This window comes from Eschrichtius robustus, chromosome 9, assembly GCF_028021215.1.
Source record: "Eschrichtius robustus isolate mEscRob2 chromosome 9, mEscRob2.pri, whole genome shotgun sequence".
In the NCBI taxonomy this organism is placed as follows: domain Eukaryota; kingdom Metazoa; phylum Chordata; class Mammalia; order Artiodactyla; family Eschrichtiidae; genus Eschrichtius; species Eschrichtius robustus.
The window spans coordinates 49,390,922-49,417,257 of NC_090832.1; the positions used below are offsets into that span (position 1 = coordinate 49,390,922).

General features: G+C 37.4%; 1 protein-coding gene across 1 annotated transcript in view; it reads right to left on the reverse strand.

Annotated features, from left to right (window-relative positions):
* Nucleotides 1-19,416: 19,416 nt before the first annotated feature.
* The window catches only part of SLC16A10 (solute carrier family 16 member 10), a 132,223-nt gene continuing 125,303 nt past the window's right edge, over nucleotides 19,417-26,336 (reverse strand). Inside the window, exons 5-6 of the mRNA XM_068551067.1 lie at nucleotides 22,766-22,994; nucleotides 19,417-20,457 (exon numbers count right to left, since the gene is read on the reverse strand). Coding sequence (XP_068407168.1) covers nucleotides 20,225-20,457; nucleotides 22,766-22,994 — 462 coding nt within the window. The 3' untranslated portion in view covers nucleotides 19,417-20,224. The remainder of the gene's footprint in view (nucleotides 20,458-22,765; nucleotides 22,995-26,336) is intronic.

Consider the following 26,336-nt stretch of genomic DNA (forward strand, 5'->3'; position numbering starts at 1 on the left):
CCATAGGTTACCTTCCCACTGCAATGATTGTTTCCTTTGCTGTGCGGAAGCTTTTTAGTTTGATGTAGTTGCACTTGTTTATTTTTGTTCTTGTTGCCTGTGCTTTTGGTGTCATATCCATGAAATCATTGCCAAGACCAATGTCATGAAGCTTACCACATTTTGCAATCATTTGTGCTATTCTGAAAGAAACAATAAAACCATCTTTCTGGTTTAGGAAAAATTTGTTAAACATCCCAGTAAATAGTAAGACAGTTTTCAGACTTTCCAGAATGCTTTATCTCACAAGAATGATACTATCGTTGCCAAGTTTTCACCATGTTTCCTTGTAAAGTGGTCACTTAATCTTGATGGTTTCATTGCTTCATTAGAGAAAAACATGTTAACAAAATGGGCATATGGTAACCATTCATTTTTGGGCAAAGATATAAAACCCAACTTGAAATATTCAACTGAATATTGATACTTTTTCTCTATAATTAATGAAATGACTAAATAAGTATATCCTTGTAGATCAAATTGCTGTGAATGCCACATTACAAATACAGACTTAAGCTGTATTAGATGAGTATCGACTACTCAAATACCATGAGTGGCATTCCCTTGATGATTTTCCAAAATGGAGACCCACTCATGGTAGAGTTCTAACTAAAACAAAATGCAGTCTTCCCTTGAGTTACATGATATTTTATGTTTTTGGAAAATTTGGTGTTTATTGGAACTATGCAAAAAAATTTATGTTTAAATGTACAAGAGGTTTAGAGTCTAGGCTCAGATAATTAAAAGCCAGCTTTTTTTCACTCAGTGAATATTTAGCAGGACATTCAAAAGTTGGACAGTGTGTGGGACTATCCCACACATTGTAGGATGTCTAGCATCTCTGACCCCTGCCCACTAAATGCTAGTAGCAACTCCCGGTTACTATGACACCCTCACAGATTTCCAGAGTACCCTCTGGTGCAATAAGACTTCAACTGAAAACTACTCATGTCAACTGTCTGCCTCAAAGCTTGGCAAATAGTATTCTCTGAAATGGCCAGGGGCAACAGAAGTTAGTGACATTTCTGTTGTATGCTATAAGGATTCTAGATAAAGGTATTCTTTTACAAGATGCTTCATAGTAAAAGTTCATATGTGATAAGAAATTCAGGGATACTACCTTTGTTCGTAAGCTTCAAAGCTTTTAAAAATTTATAGGCATACAGTGATAAAGGATTGTCATTGCTAGGTGGCAGAGCTTCCCTTACCAATGAAAGTTGCTTGCTCTCTAGTATCTAAAGAGACTAGTCTTTGTCTAAAAACTGTGATAATGTCACCTGGGACAGATGCCTTGTAAGAAATGCCATTCTCCTTAAGGCCCATGACAACCATTACCATTCTCTATTGCCACTAGGCCCATAACAAAGATCAAATCTCAACATGATTCAGGGGGACAGGTACACACTGTGATCCAGGAGGACATAGCTTGCACACCAAAAGAATTGCAATACTTCATTAATATATATTAGCAGAAACCTGGTGAGTGTGTAGGAGTAGATGCTAAGGATATTAGAGCAAGGAGAGCAGAATATAACATTAGATCCAGCTGGATTCATTGATATGGGTACACTTTACTGGATATTGTGAATTCAAAGGGTTAGCTGGAGTTGGCTGTAACAGCTTACTTGGTTGACTAAAATTTGGAGTCAGTGGTGGTCTACAGTTAATGAGGTTGAGATGCTAGAGCTTTCTTGGCATGATGTAGCGGAGGGAATCCAGAGGTTGGCCTCAGTCTTTTTTCATAGCAAACTTCAATCCTCAAAGATTTTGAAGCAATGCCTACAAGATCTCAAAGGAAAGAAGGCATGAGCCAAACTCTCAGGTATACAGGCAAAAGACAAATAGTCTGAACATGAAAGAACACAGGGAATGTTATTTCCTTGACCCTATTGGAGAAATCTGTTAGAAGATTCAGCCAACCAAGAGATGAGTGGAAAAACAACTGCAAAGGGATTGGCAATGATTATTGACATGAACTGTACGACTAGGACAAATGTGGGGATTTTGGTGACAGAACAGAATATAAACGTTGTTAGCCCTGATAATGTAGAAATTATATCAAAAATTAGTTATATCATTAAATTAGTTATATCACTAATGAAAGGTGGGAAGCAAAGAGTGGAGAGGGGTAAAAGTATACTGATTTCTTCATCTTCAATAACTAGGGGTCAAAGTTATCTCTTAATGCTAGTAATTCAAGTAGTAGAGTTATAAGTATTCTTTTGAACAATGCAGAGGTAAACACTAAGAGAGCTATTACCTACTAAAAAAAGGTGATGGAGAAAAGGGTGGGGACAAGGAGGAAAAGGGTATTTATTAGTTTTGTCTTTGTTCATAGTAGAAAATTATTAGACACTGTCAGATGAGGGAGAAGATGGATTATTCAATGAGTAATGTCTAGTATCAAATCGGATAAACATTAAAGAAATAGATTCCTACTTCATACCATACCTCAAAGTAAATCATAGAGTTTAGAGATTTAATGTAAAAATGAAGCCATAAAGATATTAGAAGGGATTTTAAGAATATAGTTACATAATAGGGTAAGCCTTTCTAAACATATAAGCAATGAGGGAGTCTATAAAAGTGAAAACTTTAATTTGAAAAAAAAAAATCAATGTAAAAAGACAAACGGGAAATTTTTACCAACACTTTAATTAGAGTCTCACATAATATATGAAGAGTGCTCACAAACCAGTAAGAAAAAGATAAACCCCCCAACAGAAAAATAGAAAAAGGATAAGAATAGATAATACCCCAAAGAAGAAATGCCATGGCTGAGAAGTTTATGAAAAAATATTTACACTAATTAGTCATAAAAAATGCAAATGTGGACAAATATTGTATGATTCCACTATAGGAAGCACCTAGCATGGTCAATTCATAGAGACAGAAAGTAGAATGGTGGTTGTCAGGGACTAAGGGGAGGGAGGAATGGGGAGTTAGTGTTTAATGGGTACAGAGTTTCAGTTTAGGATGATGGAAGCATTCAGGAGATGGATGGTAGTGATGGTTGCCCAGTAGTGTGAATGTACTTAATGCCACAATACACTTTAAAATGGTTCAAATGGTAAATTTTATGTTATGTAGATTTTACCACAGTTGAAAAAAAAACAAAAATGCAAATTTAACATGAGGTTTTTTATAACCTATAAATTTTTCAGTTTTTAGAATTTAAAAAATAATACCTAGTGTTAGAAAGGTGCAGAGAAAACATGTGGTAATACAGTTTGGTAAAACATAGTAAAAATAAAAAGTACTTGTCCTTCTACCTAGAAATCCCACTACTAGGAATCCAGCCTAAAGGAAATAAAGATGAGCATAAAAATTTAGCTATTAGTTTGTTCATAGCAGTAGTGTTTATTATTGTGGAACGTGAAACTACTCCAGATATCCAATAATAGAGTTACATCAAATTAATAGTTCATCTATGTCATGGGATAATTGTGCACCCATCAAAAAAATGATGTGGAATTATATTAACCAATATATGTGGTAAACTTCTGTTATTATGCCTTCCCAGAATCCATTCACCCCTTTTTCAGGCAACAGAACTCCAGTTTTCTTAGAAGGGACGACCCCTTCTCCTCTTATTCCATGAAGTGGGTTGACCACTAGCCAGCTTCAGGTGGCATGAGGCTGAGGCCTGGTTGAATCAGCGTATTCTATCTTCCAGCCTCAGTGATGGGTTCAGAGCTAGGTACCTGACCTATGTTAGACCAAGATGTTTCAATCCCAGGAATTTGTCCAAAATTGGAAAAGAGCAGCTCTTTTTTTCTGCTAGAGTTGATAAAAAGGATAGCTTAGAGTTGTTGGGAAGAGCTTGCCTGAATTAAGGCTACAGAAAAATAAGTAGAGTCGAGACATGGCAAGGATACAGCTCCTATGACATCATTTGACCCTAGATCCTAGCAGTCTGATTTCAGACTGCACCTGAACTTTTCACCCTTTGGCTTAAGCCAGTTTAATTTTGTTTTTTATCACCTAACAACAACAACAAAAAGTCAGGGAGTTAAAAAAGCATGTTGCAAAATAGTATGCATATTTCCTCACTTTTACAAAACATTTTCATAGATAGAGTCTTAAGGGACATATTCTGTAATGATAAAGGCAATTATCTGTGGATGAGCAGATTGTGAGTGCTTTTTATTTTATTCTTGCTTAATGTCTCAAGACGAGCCTTTCTCTTTCTGTAAAATTAGAAGAAGGATTTCCGTGAGTGTCCCCTTCAGCTCTACTATGCTAACATTATATTTTAGATTTAAAATATATACGGGGGCTTCTCTTTAGCCAAATATCTATCATCTGAGTCCCTGCGGTTACAAGGTTGACTATGGAGATAGACTCATTGCTACCGGGATGTCATTGCTCTTCCTCAGCGGATGGAGGGAGGGAACATATGTATGAACACACATACATCTACACACACCTACATATGTGTATGTATATACATATGTGTGTATGTATGTATATACACTAGAATTTTCTAATCCTACTCCATCACCATAGTGTTTATTCTAGCCTTCCACCTTTCCATATATGTACCTCCCTTCTCCAACAGTGGAAACCTGGTCCTTACTATCTTCAGTCTATTTACTTATCTGTTCAAGCCCCATATAAGAATCAAATCTCGGGCTTCCCTGGTGGCGCAGTGGTTGAGAATCTGCCTGCCAATGCAGGGGACACGGGTTCGAGCCCTGGTCTGGGAAGATCCCACATGCCGCGGAGCAACTAGGCCCGTGAGCCACAATTACTGAGCCTGTGCGTCTGGAGCCTGTGCTCCGCCACAAGAGAGGCCGCGATAATGAGAGGCCCGTGCACCGCGATGAAGAGTGGCCCCCACTTGCCGCAATTAGAGAAAGCCCTCGCACAGAAACGAAGACCCAACACAGCCATAAATAAATAAATTAAATTAAATTTTAAAAAAAATTAAAAAAAAAAAAAAAAAAAAAGAATCAAATCTCCCGACTCTGTGGGCCCTCTCCTCTGCCCTGGAGCAGCCATGTCAGCCAGGATCTCCCCAGTCCCGATCTTCTAGAGAAGAGGTTCAGAAACTAAGCCATGATGTACTCCCAATATTTAGAGGTTATATGAGCAGGGCCCAGCAAAGCCAACTGAGAAGAAGTGACTAGAAATCAGAGATAAACCAGGTAGGTGTGTTATACTGGACCTCTGATTCAGAGATCAGGAACTGATTCACTGTAACACATGCTGCTGACCATTCAAATAAAATGAGGACTGAAAAATGACTATTTGATTTAGGGATGTGGAGGTCAGTGGTAACCTTGAGAAGGGCAATTTCAGTGGAGTGGTAGGGGCAAAATCCTGATGGAGCAGATTCAAAAGAGAATAGTAGGAGATAAAATTGGAGAGAGTGAATAGAAATTTTTTCAAGAACTTTCTGTTTTTGGTTTTGGTTTTTTTCATTTGTAAATGGATGGAAAGAAATGAGGCAATAGCTGCAAGGGGCTTGTGGATTTAAAAGAGGTCGTTTTATTTCCCCAAGATGAGACAAAGAATAGCATATATATATATACATATGCTAATGGAGATGATCCTGTACAGAGGGAAAAATTGATGTTACAAGAGAGGGAATAGGTAGTTGAGGAAGGAAGCTGGAAGTGTTTAATTTGGGGGTGGGAGAGATGCAGGGGCAGCTAGTGAACAGAATATTCCAAGAGCTGATTGGAGTGCTGCAGACCCAGGGGTAAGGGTTAGGGAATGAAGTAAAGACTGAAGAGATCTGATAGGTTGAGAGAGAATGGAGGGGATGGAGGAGTCAATGGGAAAATGATCTCAAAGCTGAAGAGCAGGCCGAGGGAAGCGAGGAAGAGGGAATGAAGTGATAAGCGATAAGCTGTGATAAGAGAGCAGGATGCTGGTATTTAAGATTTCAAAGATGAAGCAATTTCCAGAGAAGACAAGGTTCCAAGTGTCGCCGTTAAGTCTGCGTAGAAATAAAGTTGTTCCACATGAATAATGAACAGTGAACCAAAAACTATCTGCTGGGTAACTGATGGATGTGTAGGAGTGACAAGGGAGGTTGGCAGGTGACCGAGACAAGGGCAGGTAAGGGTGGTAGGGCTGGGTGGGCTGAGCACGGGAGGCAGAGGGCCCGGTTATGCTGCAGACCATCACCTGTGGTAGCGAACGTCCTAGTTCTGGAAGGTCCAAGAAGACACTGGTGACTCCTGAGGATTTTAAAGAAGAACTCTTGTATTTAAGGATTTAGGTTCATCTGTAGGAGACTGTGAGAAGAGAACTTTAAACCCTGAAAGTCTGATACTATGATAATTCTTTGATTGAGTCATACCTCTAGAAACTTTGTTTTCTGTATACATTAGAATTCTATTTTTTTCCTATAAAAATTACTTCCTCAAGAGAGTAAATTTTAGAGACTGGTTCAAGATGGCAGAGTATAAGGATGTGTGCTCACTCCCTCTTGCGAGAGCACCGGAATCACAACTAACTGCTGAACAGTCATCGACAGGAAGACACTGGAACTCACCAAAAAAGATACCCTACATCCAAAGACAACGGAGAAGCTGCAATGAGACGGCAGGAGGGGCACATTCACAATAAAATCAAATCCCATAAGTGCTGGGTGGGTGACTCACAAACTGGAGAACACTTATACCAAAGAAGTCCACCCACTGGAGTGAAGGTTCTGAGCCCCATGTCAGCCTTCCCAACCTGAGGGTCCGGCAACGGGAGGAGGAATTCCTAGAGAATCAGACTTTGAAGGCTAGCGGGATTTGATTGCAGGACTTCGACAGGACTGGGGCAAACAGAGACTCCACTCTTGGAGGGCACACACAAGTAGTGTGTGCATCAGGACCCAGGGGAAGGAGAAGTGACCCCATAGGAGACTGAACCAGACCTACCTGCTAGTGTTGGAGGGTCTCCTGCAGAGGCGAGGGGTGGCTGTGGCTCACCGCGGGGACAACGACACTGGCAGCAGAAGTTCTGGGAGGTACTCTTTGGCGTGAGCCCTCCCAGCGTCCACCATTAGCCCCACAAAAGGGCCTGTAGGCTCCAGTGCTGGGTCACCTCAGGCCAAACAACCAACAGGGGGGGAACCCAGCCCCACCCATCAGCAGACAAGCAGATTAAAGTTTTACTGAGCTCTGCCCACCAGAGCAACACCCAGCTCTACCCACCACCGGTCCCTCCCATCAGGAACCTTGCACAAGCCTCTTAGATAGCCTCATCCACCAGAGGGCAGACAGCAGAAACAAGAAGAACTACAATTCTGCAGCCTGTGGAAGGAAAACCACATTCACAGAAAGATAGACAAGATGAAAAGGCAGAGGACTTTGTACCACATGAAGGAACAAGATAAAACCCCAGAAAAACAACTAAATGAAGTGGAGATAGAGAGGCAACCTTCCAAAAAAAGAATTCAGAATAATGATAGTGAAGATGATCCAGGACCTCGGAAAAAGAATGGAGGCAAAGATTGAGAAGATACAAGAAATGTTTAACAAAGACCTAGAAGAATTAAAGAACAAACAAACAGAGATGAACAATACAATAACTGAAATGAAAAATACACTAGAAGTAATGAATAGCAGAATAACTGAGGCAGAAGAACGGATAAGTGACCTGGAAGACACAGTGGTGGAATTCACTGCCGCAGAACAGAATAAAGAAAAAAGAATGAAAATAAATGAAGACAACCTAAGAGACGTCTGGGACAACATTAAATGCACCAACATTCACATTATAGGGGTCCCAGAAGGAGAAGAGAGAAAGGAAGGATCCTAGAAAATATTTGAAGAGATTACAGTCAAAAACTTCCCTAACATGGGAAAGGAAATAGCCACCCAAGTCCAGGAAGCGCAGAGAGTCCCATACAGAATAAACACAAGGAGAAATATGTCAAGACACATAGTAATCAAACTGACAAAAATTAAAGACAAAAATTATTGAAAGCAACAGGGGGAAAAAAGACAAATAACATACAAGGGAACTCCCAGAAGGTTAACAGCTGATTTCTCAGCAGAAACTCTACAAGCCAGAAGGGAGTGGCACAATATATTTAAAGTGATGAAAGGGAAGAACCTACAACCAAGATTACTCTACCCAGCAAGGATCTCATTCAGATTCGCTGGAGAAATCAAAAGCTTTACAGACAAGCAAAAGCTAAGAGAATTCAGCACCACCAAACCAGCTCTACAACAAATGCTAAAGGAACTTCTCTAAGTGGGAAACACAAGAGAAGAAAAGGACCTACAAAAACAAACCCATAACAATTAAGAAAATGGTCATAGGAACATACATATCAATAATTACCTTAAATGTGACTGGATTAAATGCTCCAATCAAAAGACACAGGCTGGCTGAATGGATACAAAGATAAGACCCATATATATGCTGTCTACAAGAGACCCTCTTCAGACCTAGGGACACATACAGACTGAAAGTGAGGGGATGGAAAAAGATATTCCATGCAAATGGAAATCAAAAGAAAGCTGGAGTAGCTATACTCATATCAGATAAAATAGACTTTAAAATAAAGAATGTTACAAGAGACAAGGAAGGACACTACATAATGATCAAGGGATCAATCCAAGAAGAAGATATAACAATTATAAATACATATGCACCTAACATAGGAGCACCTCAATACATAAGGCAACTGCTAACAGCTATAAAAGAGGATGATTATAGATGCAAAAATCCTCAACAAAATACTAACAAACAGAATCCAACAACATATTAAAAGGATCATACACCATGATCAAGTGGGATTTATCCCAGGGATGCAAGGATTCTTCAATATACGCAAATCAATGTGATACACCATATTAACAAATTGAAGAATAAAAACCATATGATCATCTCAGTAGATGCAGAGAAAGCTTTTGACAAAATTCAGCACCCATTTATGATAAAAACTCTCCAGAAAGTGGCCATAGAGGAAACCTACCTCAACATAATAAAGGCCATATATGACAAACGCACAGCAAAAATCATCCTCAATGGTGAAAAACTGAAAGCATTTCCTCTTAGATCAGGAACAAGACAAGGATGTCCACTCTCACCACTATTATTCAACATAGTTTTAAAGGAATTCATATTGGAGAAGAAGAAGTAAAACTGTCACTGCTTGCAGATGATATGATACTATACATAGAGAATCATAAAGACACCACCAGAAAACTACTAGAGCTAATCAGTGAAATTGGTAAAGTTTCAGGATACAAAATTAATGCACAGAAATCTCTTGCATTCCTATACACTAATAACAAAAGATCAGAAAGAGAAATTAAGGAAACACTCCCATTTACCATTGCAACAAAAAGAATAAAATACCTAGGAATAAACCTACCTAAGGAGGTAAAAGACCTGTACTCAGAAAACTACAAGACACTGATGAAAGAAATCAAAGATGACACAAACAGATGGAGAGATATACCATGTTCTTGGATTGGAAGAATCAATATTGTGAAAATGACTATACTACCCAAAGCAATCTACAGATTCAATGCAATCCCTGTCAAATTACCAGTGACATATTTTACAGAACTAGAACAAAAAATCTTAAAGTTTTTATGGAGGCACAAAAGACCCCGAATAGCCAAAGCAGTCTTGAGGGAAAAAACTGGAGCTGGAGGAATCAGACTCCCTGACTTCAGACTATACTACAATAGCTACAAAGCTATTTCTGGCACAGAAACAGAAACATAGATCAATGGAACAAGATAGAAAGCCCAGAGATAAACCCACGCACCTATGGTCAACTAATCTATGACAAAGGAGGCAAGAATATACAATGGAGAAAAGACAGTCTCTTCAATAAGTGGTGCTGGGTAAACTGGACAGCTACATGTAAAAGAATGAAATTAGAACACTCCCTGACACCATACACAAAAATAAACTCAAAATGGATTAAAGACCTAAATGTAAGACCGGACACTATAAAACTCTTAGAGGAAAACATAGGAAGAACACTCTTTGACATAAATCACAGCAAGATCTTTTTTTGATCCACTTCCTAGATAATGGAAATAAAAAGAAAAATAAACAAATGGGAGCTAATGAAACTTAAAGGCTTTTGCACAGCAAAGGAAACCATAAAAAAGACGAAAAGACAACCCTCAGAATGGGAGAATATATTTGCAAATGAAGCAACTGACAAAGGATTAATCTCTAAAATATACAAGCAGCTCATGCAGCTCAATATCAAAAAAACAAACAACCCAATCCAAAAATGGGCAGAAGACCTAAATAGACATTTCTCCAAAGAAGATATACAGATTGGCAACAAACACATGAAAGGATGCTCAACATCACTAATCATTAGAGAAATGAAAATCAAAACTACAATGAGGTATCACCTCACACCAGTTAGAATGGGCATCAGCAGAAAATCTACAAACAACAAATGCTGGAGAGGGTGTGGAGAAAAGGGAACCTTCTTGCACTGTTGGTGGGAATGTAAATTGATGCAGCCACTATGGAGAACAGTATGGAGGTTCCTTAAAAAAGTAAAAATAGAATTACCATATGATCCAGCAATCCCACTACTGGGCATATACCCAGAGAAAACCGTAATTCAAAAAGACACATGCACCCCAATGTTCATTGCAGCACTATTTGCAATAGCCAGGTCATGGAAGCAACCTAAATGCCCATCGACACGAATGGGTAAAGAAGTGGTACATGTATACAATGGAATATTACTCAGCCATAAAAAGGAACGAAATTGGGTCATTTGTAGAGACGTGGATGGATCTGGAGACTGTCATACAGAGTGAAGTAAGTGAGAAAGAGAAAAACAAATATCGTATATTAACGCATATATGTGGAACCTAGAAAAATGGTACAGATGAACCTGTTTGCAGGGCAGAAATAGAGACACAGATGTAGAGAACAAACGTATGGACACCAAGGGGGAAAAGTGGGGGTGGGTGTGGTGGGATGAATTGGGAGATTGGGATTGACATGTATACACTGATGAGTATAAAATGATTAATAAGAACCTGCTGTATAAAAAAATAAATAAAATTAAATTAAAAATTTAAAAAAGAATTGCTCAACTATGGAATGAGTTTACTTTGCGAAGTAAACAATCTCCTATCATTTTTTTTTTAAATTTATTTATTTATTTATTTTTGGCTGTGTTGGGTCCTCGTTTCTGTGCGAGGGCTTTCTCTAGCTGTGGCAAGCGGGGGCCACTCTTCATCGCGGCGCGTGGGCCTCTCACTATCGCGGCCTCTCTCTGCTGCGGAGCAGAGGCTCCAGACGCGCAGGCTCAGCAGTTGTGGCCCACGGGCCCAGGTGCTCCACGGCACATGGGATCTTCCCAGACCAGGGCTCGAACCCATGTCCCCTGCATTAGCAGGCAGACTCCCAACCACTGCGCCACCAGGGAAGCCCAATCTCCTATCATTTTAATTAAAAAAAAAAAAAAAAAAAAGCAAGTGAATTTTATCCTGCTTAGGATCAGTAACAATTTGTCATATCCATTCTCTTCCATTTCCCTCAAAAGCCCTCTAATGGCCTGTACGTCTGGTACCTATTTACAGGCATATAAATAATTAATATATTCAATGCATATTGCAAATTTCATGTTTGATGTATAAAATCTATTTAGCACCATTAAACATCAATAGTAATTTGGTTTGTAGTTAGGTCTCATCAAATAAACATCTTCTGACTGCAGCCAGTTTTTCTCCAAGTGAGTAATCCACAATAGCAGGGGATTTTTAAAAAAATTCCAGCCTGGCTCTTGATCATCCCCTGAAATTTTCAGTGAGTAGGAGATCACTTAGTACCAGCTGAATTTAATAAGTTTAATCAGTGTAAGTTAAAGAAGCAATAATGTAAGTCAACTGCAAAAAAAAAAAAAAGTATCAAATAGAAATCGTTTTTGGGCTATCCGGTGCTTTTGGTTTATTTCTATCTGTGTTCTTTGCCCTAGAGAGATAACAATACCCAAACACACTTGAAATACATATAGGAAGCTTTAAAAGCACACAGCTTATTTCTCTTTTATTCAACACAGACTGTTTCCTTCACTTTAGTAATTTTTCCTTCCCCCCTCTCCCCAGGGAATTTCATAAATATAATCACAAAGCCTTATAGAAATTTGCTAAAATTTTTTTATTGTATTTACTGAGAACATCACATTGTTCCACAGTAAAATGATCTTATCCTCCAAATGATTACAAAGCACTCTTCATTAAAAAGGTTTCGGTTATCTATATTAAATTGCACATTATAAAAAAAATCAGTTATAAATCATACTCTTTAAAAAGAAACATAAGGCAAGTACTAAAATACTGCACACTGATCAAACCCAGCATAATCATTTCACATAGTGATCTATATTTAAACAACTACTGTGCCAAAAATGGCATCCTGTGTAGGTAGGTAGAGAAGCAGACTCACACTGCAGAGTGCAGCGTGCACTTGGAATAACTTGGTTTTGATGTCTAAAATAAAACATGTTTTTCTAACTTTGAAAATATGCAAAATAATTTAAAAATTACTTTTCAGGTAAACATTAAAATAAAACAAGTTGACATAAAAAATATCATGTTATACTAGGAGATACTTAAAATATCCAAGCTCTCTCTCAGTAATACTGCAGGGTTCAGTTTGTCATAGCTATAACTTTCAGGCTAAAATAAACTGGTAGGAGAACAAAATGACAAAATGCAAATTTATCAAGCATTGGGCAATGCCTTTATAATCTTACATTTCTCAAACCACAATATTTTAACAATTACATGAGAAGTTATTACTAAAGGGATATTTCAACTCTAGTGTAAATTTTTTTTTTAATTTTTATTGGAGTATAGTTGATTTACAATGTTGTGTTAGTTTCTGCTGTACAGCAAAGTGAATCAGTTATACGTATACATATATCCACTCTTTTTTTTTAGACTCTTTTCGCATATAGGTCATTACAGAGTATTGAGTAGAGTTCCCTGTGCTGTACAGTAGGTCCTTATTAGTTACCTATTTTATATATAGTAGTGTGATATGTCAATCCCAATCTCCCAATTTATCTTCCCCCTGTAACTTCAGATTAACAAGCCCCCATTCTCCCTTCCACATACAACTCATGTTAACAGTAGAATTGAATTATCATTAGTTAACAGAGAGTCCAGTATACTCTAGTAGATTCTAAATGTCTGGTTTTCCTAATTAGGAAAATGATAGTGTGTATTATTTTCCTAATTTATATTTTTTAAATCTTCACAAAATAGAGTTAAGGCAAAGTCTATAAAGACAGCAAGGTTAAATAAAAACCTGTGGTCCCCACTTCCTGTGAATACTACTTACAGGTACATTAGGACTCAGAGACCCACATGGAATTTGGGGTAGAGTTTTAGGTGCATGTCACACAGTCAGCCATGACCATGATGCTGAGAGCCCTTGATAATCATAGGTCTGAGATTTGCTGACACTGACCCAGACACAGTCCTTTCTAATTTCTTTATGTTAAATCTGAAAGATGAACAGTGATACTTTCAGTGTCATTGTTTTTAAAAGGTAACTCATTGTCCAAGTTTTAAGATTGATGACTCCCAAAACTCTAATCTTAGCCTGAAAAATAGCTTAAAATATCTACTTAAACAAGCTCAATAGAAAGCTATTTTGTATATATATAGAGCTATATGTATAATAAAATATACATAACATTTTTTTCACATACCCTCCGAGTCACAGAATACTTTGAATAGCTAACTTTATGCTAGAAACATTGACCAGGGATTTTTCTTTAAAGGCATTACCTTGGGGGGCTGTGTTCATCATTGAGTTTTCATTTGGTGATCATTTTTTGACTTTCATACTGAACACCTTCTGTGTTAACAAAAATTGCATACCTCTAAGTAGATTTTGAACTCAGTAATTGTTTTATAGGAGGTTTTTCTCCTCAGACATATCTACAAAATGCAACATGCATAATGCTGCTAGATCTACACATTTCTTATTGACATATATATTTAAAAAGGAAAAAATAATTTTGCAAGGAACATGAAATTTAGCACCAGTCTTGATCTGATCTTTCTCTGGTAGGAAAAAAAGGCACCAAATACAGTCAGTTCATAGCCTCGGGTCAAAATACAGCACTCTTGATAACAAACCCTGGGTCCCTGAAATAATATTCCAATATAGGCTAAATTACGAAAGATATGTTGACCCATTACTGTCTAGCATTTTAGAACATACTATAGAAGATTACATTTGGTGAAGATAACAGTAGAAAAGGTTTATGTGTTTACACACATATTTAACAAATTGACTCTTCTAATAACTGACAGATACTGAAAAGTATTATCTGATAAAGAATAAAAGTCATGTATCAGAGGCTCCAAAATAGTGTCACAGATCTTATTTGATTTCTAAATGTTTTATATTGATAGTGATATCACTTACATGCTTAGTGACATTCAACTCCAAAATACTCTTCTTACAGCACCCATATCGAAAGGCTAGAAACATCTTTAATTAGATTGGGAACTTGTGGGTTAACTCCTACACTATTGCCACACTCAACGGTAGCATTTTCAAAAACTCCAGCAGGACAAAAATTCATTGCCACTGTCCCTGTTCCACTAGGAAAGGGGTGCCTCTTACAGGAGTTGTTTAACACGTAAGCTGTAAGGTTAAGGCACAAGCATACAATCTCTTGTCAGTGATCATCCATCTTCCTGCCAAAGAAAACACAGATGAAAAAAACCTCATCGTCAAGCTGCCAGTGTAATTTGAAAAGCCATTGGTGAAGCATATTAGTAAGCGTTCATTATTGTATATAGATTATAAATTTCTTCACTTTTTTCCTTTTTCAGATTATCCACAGGCCACAATAGTTAATATTCCATTTTTGTTCCTTTTAAATCCATTTATCAGAACGAAACACTTAAATTTTATCGATATTTCGACCCCCTTAACAACTTGTATTCCCTTGCCTTTTAATCCCAGAATCACCATTAACTCACTGACTAAGCAAGAATTAAGCTGGATTTTTAGTCAGACGCTGAAAGCTGAGGTAGGTGGACTGCCATGATCAAGTGAGTGTCATGATCAAGCACGTAGAAAGGTTTCATTTCATTCCCACTGTCTTTCCAACATACTAATAAAAGATTGAAATCTTGTTTCATAAATGAGGTAGCCTCCTATTTTATGTCAAAAAAAAAGTAGTACCGTGGAGAATTTCCTTGAATGTATAGAGGCCAAGATGATTAATGTTTACTTTTAAAAAAATTAATAATTTTTTTTTTTGGCTGTGCCAGGCGGCATGCGCGATCTTAGTTTTCTGACCAGGGATCGAACCCATGCCCCCTGCATTGGGTGTGCGGAGTCTTAACCACTGGACCGCCAGGGAAGTCCCCCCAAATTAATAATTTTTAAAAGGACAAGCTAAATAGACTACTATGTCCCAAATATCAAGGTTTGGGTGATTCAAAGATGTGACAATGAATTGTTTCATGAGTCATAAGGAGTTATCTGATAAAATCCGTATTTATCAGGAATTATGATTCTAAGTTATGTGCAGGTTTCATATTTAGCTATGGGCATTTGGCCCTTTATTCTTGAAAATTGTAGCCTATCACTTGTAGTGTATTTATAAAACAAAGCATTAGTCTCTGCCAACAAATAAAATGATAAAATATGGCTGCGGCTATCCCATCACAGCGAGCCTGGGAGCTGTGTGTGCCTGTTCTCCACCTTATTATTCTTTGCTCCTTCTTTGCCAGCTACAATGAAGTTTTCAGTTAGAAATTTCCCGCAGAGTTTTAAATACTTATATAAATTAGTCACATATTTTAAAACTACGGACTTAATTAGCTTATACTTTCCACTTGTATCTCTAGACTCTGGGAAGTTACTCTTAATACCGTTCACCATAAAGTGAAACCCAGCCTAAGGCAGGTTCATTAGGAACTGCATCCCAGAGGCCCACTACATTCCGAGGCATCCTCCATGATGTGCTTTCAGGACTATGATTTAGCAAAACTTTAATGGAATATGAAAATCAAAGTTTAAAAAGTGAGCTCTCTGAAAATATTTATATTAAGAACTTGACAGTCTTTCCTCTCAAAGCATTTACCTTAAACATTTAAAGTTTTATGTTAGCACAAAAGATGACAATTATATGAAACTTATTACCCCTCCCAGTTTTAATCATGTAATTAAAATTTTTTTCGGTGTATCATTAGAACTCTAAGTTGAAAGCTGAGAGCAAGCCATTCTCCAGGTTACACAAAATTGGATGGGGTTCCATCCTCTGAAATCATAGGGACGGGTAAGCAGTGCAGCTAAGCAACCAGTAGCACTAAGCAAGGATGTTGATGGACTTTTCAGCAGGTTTTTGAAGGATGTGGGGAAGTAAAGGGAAAAATGATAAAGATAATATAAAAAGAGGCATACTAAAGGGTCTGAAAGTTTACCATCACCAGGAAGTCCTCAGAGCCACCCATGCTATAGGTTGCCTACCTCTAATCTCATACCACATTTTCTATTCAGTCTTACTTGATTTAACATCAAGAGTTATCTGGACATGGGACAGCTTACAAATAACAATGGCACAAATTAAAATGTTCTTAAGTGCAGTTAAAAGGATTATAATTACCAGAAGTAAACATATGTTTACTTTACAACCAAGTGTACATTGACTTTAAAAGTGTGAAGTTGAAGCTAACAGCATTAAAGGTTTTTTTTCCCATACTTGGGCAGAGCCCATGGGATCGTCTGCAAACATGTATAAACAGATAATGCATGATCATGAAATGCAAATGAAGTCCTGTTTCTATTTATGAATAGAATTTGAAGCTTAATGCAAGCACTATGCAGTTTTCAGTGGAAATTACACATCTTGTAGTAGGGCTATAGACTAAGCACTACAACCGTGATCAAAGAGATTTATAAATTTTGAATATAGTATCAATAATCTGGGTGGTTCATTATTACTTAAATGGATGCATCCCAGCAATGTCTACTGCAATAAAATTTAACCAGAATGTTTCTGTAAGATCCTTGAGCATCTGTTACAATAATACCCTATCCAGCCTTTCTGTAAAGTTGCTCCCCTTCTTATGCTATTGTTGGCCTCAAATGCCAGATAACCTTTTAAATTTGAGTTTGCTGAGTCCTATCAGAATTATGAGGATGAGATGAGAAAGCAGAGTTCTGTATCTATTCCTTTTTGGGGGTGGGGAGTGGGCAAGGAATAGCAACTTTATTCAGAAAGCCAGCCGAACAAGAAGACGGTGGACTCGTGTCCTGAGAACCATCGCGCCTGAGTTAGAATTCAGGCTTCTTTTATACTAAAAGGGGAGGGGGTAAAGTCAAACATTTCCTGGTTCTGTTCAGCCTCCGGAGGGGATGTGTTAATTTCTTCCCCCCCCCCCACCCCGTGCAGTCATTCACAGGTGGGCCTGGTCAGAATGTTTCCTGTGAGCTAAACAAAGGTATTTTTTTTTATTTTTATTTATTTATTTATTTTTACAAACAAAAAAATTTTATTGTATTTGAATTATAATGTTGTGTGAATTTCTGCTGTACAGCAAAGTGACAGTTTGTATCTATTCTTTTAAACAAGTGTCTTGGACTGAACAAAAAAAATGTAGGCCCATCAGGTCACTTTAGTGCAATAGTAACACTCTGTTCAGAAATTAGAAAGGATTTACTTTGAAAGATTAAAGTAATATTTCTTTGTCTAAAACAAATCTTTGTGAATATTAATATTTTTTATTTTCTTAGTATATATTTTAGACGTTTATAACTATTTGTACCAAACAACATATTACTAAATATGCATTTTATGGAATTTAGCATCTTACCTTTCATACTTTTTAACTTTATATTATTACAGCACAGAACTCCCCATAAGAGTCTATTTTAGTGGAACCTTTTCAGTGTTATAGATCCTGTTTAATTCATTCCATTAAACTGAAAACTAACATATGTATAATATTATATGCAAACAATATTCTGAGATCTAAGTTTTATTATAAATACTTGTCATGTTGCTCTTTTATCATGGAAAATAAGCAAGATCAAGTCTTTGAGTTTCAGATTATTACTTTTCTTCCCCTAAAATCAGCAACATTTTGAAAGGAAAAACATTTTGGAGGTCTTTACAAAATAAATTTTCTATTTTAGATCTAGTGTTTCTGTAAAATTGGGGGGTAGTCAGGAGTTTATGCTGAAACTGTAGGAAAAATAAACATAATGGCAGGTTTGATGATTGTACTTAGTTGTATGGTTTTGCTGATTTCAAAAGCACTGATAATAATGAGGAAATAATGTTTTATATAACAGGGCATGAATAAATGAAGAACCTAATAATGTATTACATTATCATTTCTAAGTCATTTTGTAAAAGCTTAAAATAAGAACATGAAAGGGCAGCATGGTCAAAATGTAGATTTTTTTTTTTTTTAATGCAACAGAACTTTCCAAAAAACAAATTATCTAAGTCCCCTGAATATGACATGTGGAAGAACTGGAAGTAGTAAGTTGCAGAATGTCTCCAAGATCAAAATTATTTAAAGTTCTATTTATTAGAAATAAATTCCGTATTTAGTATTTACACTTTGAACCTTCAAGGTTGCAGGTGAGAAAGCTGATACTAAGAGGAAAAGTTATTGGGTTTTCTAGATGTGTAATTAACAGCCTCACTTTACTCCTCCCCCTGCCTGCCCTCCTCCCCCACCAACAACTACAAATCCATATGCTTTCCAGGCATCTCCATCCTCAGCTAGAGACAGGAATGGAAGAAGGACTTTGCCTTTCACAAACGATCGAAGCTGAAAAGAGAAGTAGGGAGATAATAGGTTGCATTTCTCTCAGCACAGAGAATTTAGAAACAGGTGGATCCTGGAGTTGCTTTATAAAAAGATAGCATTTTCCCAGATGAACAAGCTACATTTGAGGAAGATCTAATATACATATGTATTTAGGATTTAAATATGCTTTGCACATATTAACTTAAAGAAAGACCTAAATAAGAAAGAAAAATGTACTAAAATATAATTTCAGGGATGAGGGACGTGTTCTGATGTTTTTTAGATGAGTATGGGTCATGCCATGACTTCGGTTTTAATTTTAAGTCTTTAAAACTCAAAAATAGCCTTCTTATATTTGTGTATAAAAATATTTTTTAAAATACAGGCAATGTTAAAGGGGAACACAATAGGATAAGTACATATGAACGCAAATTTTTGCCAAAAAGTTTTACCAATTTGAGCAATTCTTTCTATCAGAAATAGATATTTTCTTCACAAAGATGTTTTTTTTCCCATTTGTGCCTAAAACTGCAACTTGATAACATGCTCAGTAAGACTTTGTTTAAATATCAGGTCCTAGTGCAACAAATCAGAAGTCAGAAAAATTCTAAGTTAAAATGCCAGAATATCTTTCAATTCTTCTATTTTACTTTATTGTTACAATTTAAACAAATTCAGAAATCTGGGGTGTTTCTGGCTACTTGAGTAAAACACACTGCAAATCCAAAGGGGAAAAATGTAAATGGAAGAAATGTCTGATTTCTGAACTGCTCTGCCCTTATGAACAGGATTCTGTTCATTCCTGTTCATCTCACACACTGATTCTGAACACCTTGTCAGTACCTACTCCAAGGAGGTCCCTTGACACTGGAGCAAGTCAGAATAACTTACTTTCAAAGCTTATTTAAGAGCAGGCGAGCAATTTTAACATAGACTTGAGATTTAAGTAGATCTGATATTATCTAGAATCCAGGCTTAAATTTTGTTTCCAAATAGCAGAAGAAATTAAAACAGAGATACCAAAACTAAAAACACCATGTGAGACGACAAACAATATTTCCAGTCCTAACCAAACTGCAACCCTTTCAATATAGCTTGAGGTATTTTTAAATATTTGTATAAGCTAAATAGCGTTCACAGTTTCTGAAGTTACTTTTTACTGAGATAGCTTCATATTCTCATAGTATTTGACTTTCAGACAGGTTTTCTTGTACATGAAATTGAGTCTGAGTCTCTGGTCTCAGACTCATGGAAATATTGGACAGCTATTCAGTGGCAGAAAATGGTTCTTGTAGTAATAAGGGTTCTATTTCCCGATTATTGTGCTATTCCTAGGATGCGATTAAAAAAATAAGAAATTTGCAATTCATATAAAAGGAAAACTTGCTTAAACTTCTAAAAGCAAGTCCAGTCTGGTGGAGGTATATAAGACATTAAATAACAGAGTCAGATTCCTTCTTAAAGATTCCAGATGAGCTTGACAACAGAGAGTTCTGGTTCTCCAACATTTTCTCCATCTTTTCTCCTCCAGTGGTTTTATTGATCTCTCTTTGCTTCTTACTATGGATCCATGGGATAAAACAAAGGACAGCACCTCCAATAAGGGGAGGGATTCCAGCGAGGTAGAAGGCCACATCATAGGAGCCCAGCTTGTCACGGAGTAACCCTGGGAAGGGAAAAAACTGTCACCAGGAGAGAACAAGTATGGCTCTTGGGGTCTCAGATTAGTCACTCTGATGGCCTACTGCCAACCTAGTATCTTCATCTCAGCAGGCTAGTTCAAACATCTCAGATATCAGACATTTTTAAGGAAATGGGTCTGAAATATAAACTTTTTCTGATATGAGGAAGGAAAAGATCGCATTTCTTTAATCTTGTTGCAAGTCTGTGACAGGCCTCTGAGTTTTCCTACCAAGATATTACATGGAAAAAATATTTGCAACCAAACTTTGGCTTTCTCAAAGCCCTTCAGAGGCCATTTGGGATATTCCGACACATGGTGTAAAGGTCCCGTTTTAGCTGAAGGTGGACGGACCGTCAAGCTGAAACTTCTCTCATACACACAGACCTCAAAATGTCTACATTTCAAACCTTTCTTGGGCCTGTTTATGGAATAACATGAAACTATTTAAAAGTATAATCCAAAATCATGAAAAATTATAAATCTAAGAGTCAGGATGAAAAAAACTAGGTTGTTAAATACATTTTGGAAAGAAACTGAGGTTTGTCAGCACATGGGAGGAAAATATAAGAATATATGTGTGGTACTCTAATAGATCCTAGGGCTCTGCTTCTAAAAACTGTCAGAATACTCCTTATTCCTAATTTCTCTAACAAAATCCAGATTTAAAAAGTTATCTTAGTGTTTTAAACTTTTACTATACAACCTAAGTTATCTGAAATGTTCTAGGAACACATTGTACTGAATATCTGACTCTGCTAAGTAAACAGCTGAGGATTTGTTCAGGTAAGTACCAACATAAAAAAAAAAAAATGTGTACAGTCATTCCAAATAGAAACCTAAAATATACAACATATCTAAATATATGCTTTTCCTATCCCCTGAATCAGAATATTCCACATATAACTGAACCTTTCATCCTTATGAAAACAAATTAATATGTTTGGTTGTAATACTATGATCCCTCAGAACCTCCTGTTGTTCTTCTGCCTGCTTTGAAAGTTTCCTGTTAACTCCTTCATTCTTGATCTGTTATAGTCACTTCTAGTAGCAAACACCATTTCTACGAAAGTGCTGCTTGTAATTTGCTGTGGACTTGGAAACCCTAACAAACTAAGCTTGTAAGATGTAAACATAGTGTATTACCTGGGGGAGAGGGGAAGGACTGGAGGGTTTTCCCTAAAAGGAGACGGTGATCTTTAGAACTTATCTTTTATTTGGTCTGCTCAGTAGTGGTTCTGCTTGCTTGATACATGACTTGGTTCCCAACTGGCAAATTTGCTGATACGTGTGGTTCTGAATATGAGAATGAATTGAACTGAACTTTCACTGAGCCACTCAGATACCAGACACAGATGATAGTACATACATTTAAATTTTATAATAATTTTATCAAATCTTATAATAATTTACAGTGGCACCAACTAATACTGAACGTGAGACATCTTTATACTATCATTCAGAAGATTTCTAAAGGTGAAATTCACATAACATAAAATTAACCATTTTAGTGGCATTTAGTATACTAACAATGTTGTACAACCACCACCTCTCTCTAGTTCCAAAATATTTTCATCACACCAAAAGAAAACTCCACACCCATTATGCAGTTACTCCCTAATCCCCCTTCCCTCCATCCCCTGGCAACCACCAATCTGTTCTCTGTCTCTATGGATTTACCTATTCTGGATATTTCACAGAAATAGAATCATATAATATGGGACCTTTTGTATTTGGCTTCTTTCACTTAGCACATGTTTGAGGTTCATCTACCTGGTAGCATGTGTCAGTACAGCACTTCATTCCTTTTTATGGCTGAATAATACTCCACTGTATGGATATACCACATTTTGTTTATCCATTAATCTGCTGATGGACATTTGGGTTGTTTCTACTAAGTGTTATTTTTCATTAACTACTTCTCAGGGAGCTATGATCTCTTACACAAAGCATACATATTTAGAAATCCTTCAGAATCTTCACCTCTTCCTAAAAAGAAATCACACTGCTATTCCTCCAAAACACATACTAAGTGAAATATAGGAACTCTGAAAGCTCAAAGTCCAGAACCTAACTGCTACACATTTCACTGAGTGTTTTAGATATCAGTAAGAATAAGAGGACTCATCAGCAAATTTTTCCAACATGCCATCTACAGCTGGTCTTATTAAAAATGTTATAGATAAGGCACATACAAAGCAAGACACCAGAAACCAATAAATCATAATATATTTAACATATAAGTGAGACTTAGGACCTACAGTAGAAAATGCTATGAATTAATATAATTTACCTGCAATGGGTGGGCCCACAGTCATGGGTATAGACATGAATCCGAGTAGAAATCCAATTGCTTGTGAGACATCCTGGGCACCAACTAACTCAAAGGCAATGGGGGCCATAATGGAAATGAAGCATCCATCGAAGAGACCCATGATGAGACAGACAGCAATGAGGGCCCCAAAGACGCTGCACAGGGGAATCATCATGGACATCAGACCAATGAAGAAAAAGGACAGGACCTAGGACAGACACCACAATGTCAACTCTGCTCTCGGGAAAAGTGAACGTCACGATTACTGAGCAACAGGCTTAGGACTTCTAAGTGGTTACTGGTCAGTCGCCTCCTCAGCCCAGTTCACCTTGATTTTATATACATAATCAACTCCCATAATCATCTCCCCCAAGTTCCCCTGGCACTTTCTCAATATTTCCATTAAGGGACAAGAAGAAAGTAAGGATTGTTTTTAAATAAATTTTTTTTTGGCTGCATTGGGTCTTCGTTGCTGCACGGGCTTTCTCTAGTTGCGGTGAACAGGGGCTACTCTTCATTGCGGAGCGTGGGCTTCTCATGCAGTGGCTTCTTTTGTTGTAGAGCACGGGCTCTAGGCGCATGGGCTTCAGTAGTTGTGGCACTTGGGCTCAGTAGTTGTGGCTCATGGGCTCTAGAGTGCAGGCTCAGTAGTTGCGGCGCACGGGCTCAGTTGCTCCACGGCATGTGGGATCTTCCCGGACCAGGGCTCGAACCCGTGTCCCTGCATTGGCAGGTGGATTCTTAACCACTGCGCCACCAGGGAAGCCCAAAAGTAATGATTTGTATATACTTACTTTTCTTTCCAGGCTGAAAGCTCTTTGAGATCAGAATCTGTACAAAAGTCATCTTTGAACTACATATTATAACGTTTAAGGATCTTGTACCTGGTCAGTGCTCAATACATATTTGTTCTTTGAATATCAGCTCAAATTCACTCATCAGACATGATTTAAAAATTTTACCCTTGAAATTGAATGCACTTTACTGGTATTAGTCCTTTGCATAATGAAAATATGCCAGCCAGATCCTTCCTTCACATCACAGAACTTCTAGTTTGAAGAATACAGAGATGTAAGTTTTAGATATTTAAATAATCAATTTAGAATATAGTGCCTGCTAATATTCCAGACATGGTGAGCATAGGTAGATCAAGTGAGAGAGATTAAAATAAGTAACTATGATTTGATATTCTATAAATGTGTACTGAATTTTGATTATTCAAATTCCAATTAAATTTTGACTGTCAGAGGAAATATATGATGCATAATATGCAGTGAAAACAGTGAACACATTCTGCTATAACATCCTAAGAACTAATTTATATAATCCAGTTTTATTTACGGTATAAATCAATGACTATTATTACCAAAGAATATTTTCAAACATTATGTCTTTTGATGCTAAGTCATAGATATACCCTATTTAAGCACCCCAGAGTTAAGGCTGAGAAGTATTTTGCACCACTGAACACTTTCATTTTAGCGTTAGAGTAATTAATAGAATCAAACACTTGATTTTCCCTGCCATTTGGTAGCTACTGTGCTATGTTCTGTGTACGGTGCTATGTGAATAACATCTGGTTCCTACCCTTGGGTTGTGGGGAGATGACCATGTAAATACATAAATGCACATGAAGTGTTCTAGATGTTGCTGTAGTTGTATATTCAAAGTATGGTGGGTACAAAAAAGGAAGGAGTGGCCAATTCAATAGCTTTTTTAGGCAAAGAACTAATTAAAATTGGATCATTCACTCATTAGTGGAAGAAATGTTTTAAAAAGAATCAGCTTTTTTAAAAAGTATTCATATAATAGCAACTATTATTTATTTAATGTTTATGAAATGCCAGGCATTTTTCTAAGGACTTTAGGTCGTGATTCTCATAACAATTTTATGAGATGGGTACTAATGTTTTCCCCATTTTACAGATGAAGAAAATGATGCTGGGAGGTTTAGTAACCCTGGATGGAGCCAGCCTGGAACCCATGGTCTGCCTGGGCAGTAGGTAGCAGGGAACGATGGAACAATTTCCAGAGGGTACCCTCCGATGACAGTGGGGCTGGGGAGGAAGGGAGAGGCCACATAAAGCAGCCATCTGGATCACCGTCTTCATCTGCTCTGTTTTTCCCAGGACCCACTAGGCACGTCTATGGCATACCAAGCTTGGTTGCATGCCTCAGGGCAGCCCCTCACAACCTTAGTGCACATCAAGATCACCTGAGGAACAGGGATCTGGGAACGGTGATTTTCACAAGCTCCCCAGGTGACTTTGACACAAGTTGTCCGCTGACGCCACAATAAGAAACATACTCTTGAAAAAGGTTTTAAACTCCAAGTTGGTCACTTTTTGACAACATCATATTATATAGCTGAGTCAATTTTTCTTCTTCATTATTAAAATATAGCTTTATGGTAGAATTATAATTAGTTTAAGACTCTGAGTCGGCTATTTGAAAAATAAGTCTGGCACTTCACATTTTCTAAAGAAGATAATCTCCACATTCTGATTTTTTATGTTCTACTTAAACATCCTTTTCTCCAATCCAATTTCCCTCAAAGCGTAAGCATAATTTCTTAGTGGTGGGTAATTACTGGGTTTGCAGCCTATAGATTGGAAAGAACTAATAAGGCTCAGAGGGACAGACCAGGTTCTAGCTCTCTGTGACCTTGATAAAAAGACTCCCTGATGCTGCCCATCTACACAAAAAGAGATTTAAAGATAAATCAGAATGTAGAAAGTGGGTTGAAACTAGCAAGTAAGTGAAGATTTGAGTTATTTTTATTGAAAAACTAATAAAGACAAATCCTAATATTATTAATTAGATACATTTTTACTCTATCTACAAACACAAAAGGAGATAAATACTTGAATCTTAGAAATGTATCTATCATTACAAATTCCAGAGAACCTGGAGTAAAATGTTAGGACATCACGGGGCCAGATGCAATGCGTTTAATTGGTAAAGCCGTATACCAAATATTCCCAACCACACAACTGTAATTCTACTAGGTTAGCTTTCAATGTGCTTCCTATTCTTTTACTATTTTGTTCAGAACAAATCTCTTCCAAGGTAAGACAACCAGAGTGACTGTTGAAAGCTTAGCACAAAGTCATTTTTGCTCAATAAACAAATGTTTTCTTGGACCAATTTATGTAACATGAGACCGAGGCACTTATGGTAGTTATCCTGATCTTTCTATCCATTTTTGGCCCCTTCAAATTTTTGTTCTTTGGTCAGTTTTGTAAGAAATCATATAAGAGGGGCTTCCCCGGTGGCACAGTGGTTACGAATCTGCCTGCCAATGCAGGGGACACGGGTTCGAGCCCTGGTCCGGGAAGATCCCACATGCCGTGGAGCAACTAAGCCCATGTGCCACAACTACTGAGCCTGCACTCTACAGCCCATGAGCCACAACTACTGAGCCCAAGTGCCACAACTACTGCAGCCCACCTGCCTAGAGGCCAAGCTCTGCAACAAGAGAAGCCACCGCAATGAGAAGCCTGCACACCGCAACGAAGAGTAGCCCCTGCTCGCCGCAACTAGAGAAAGC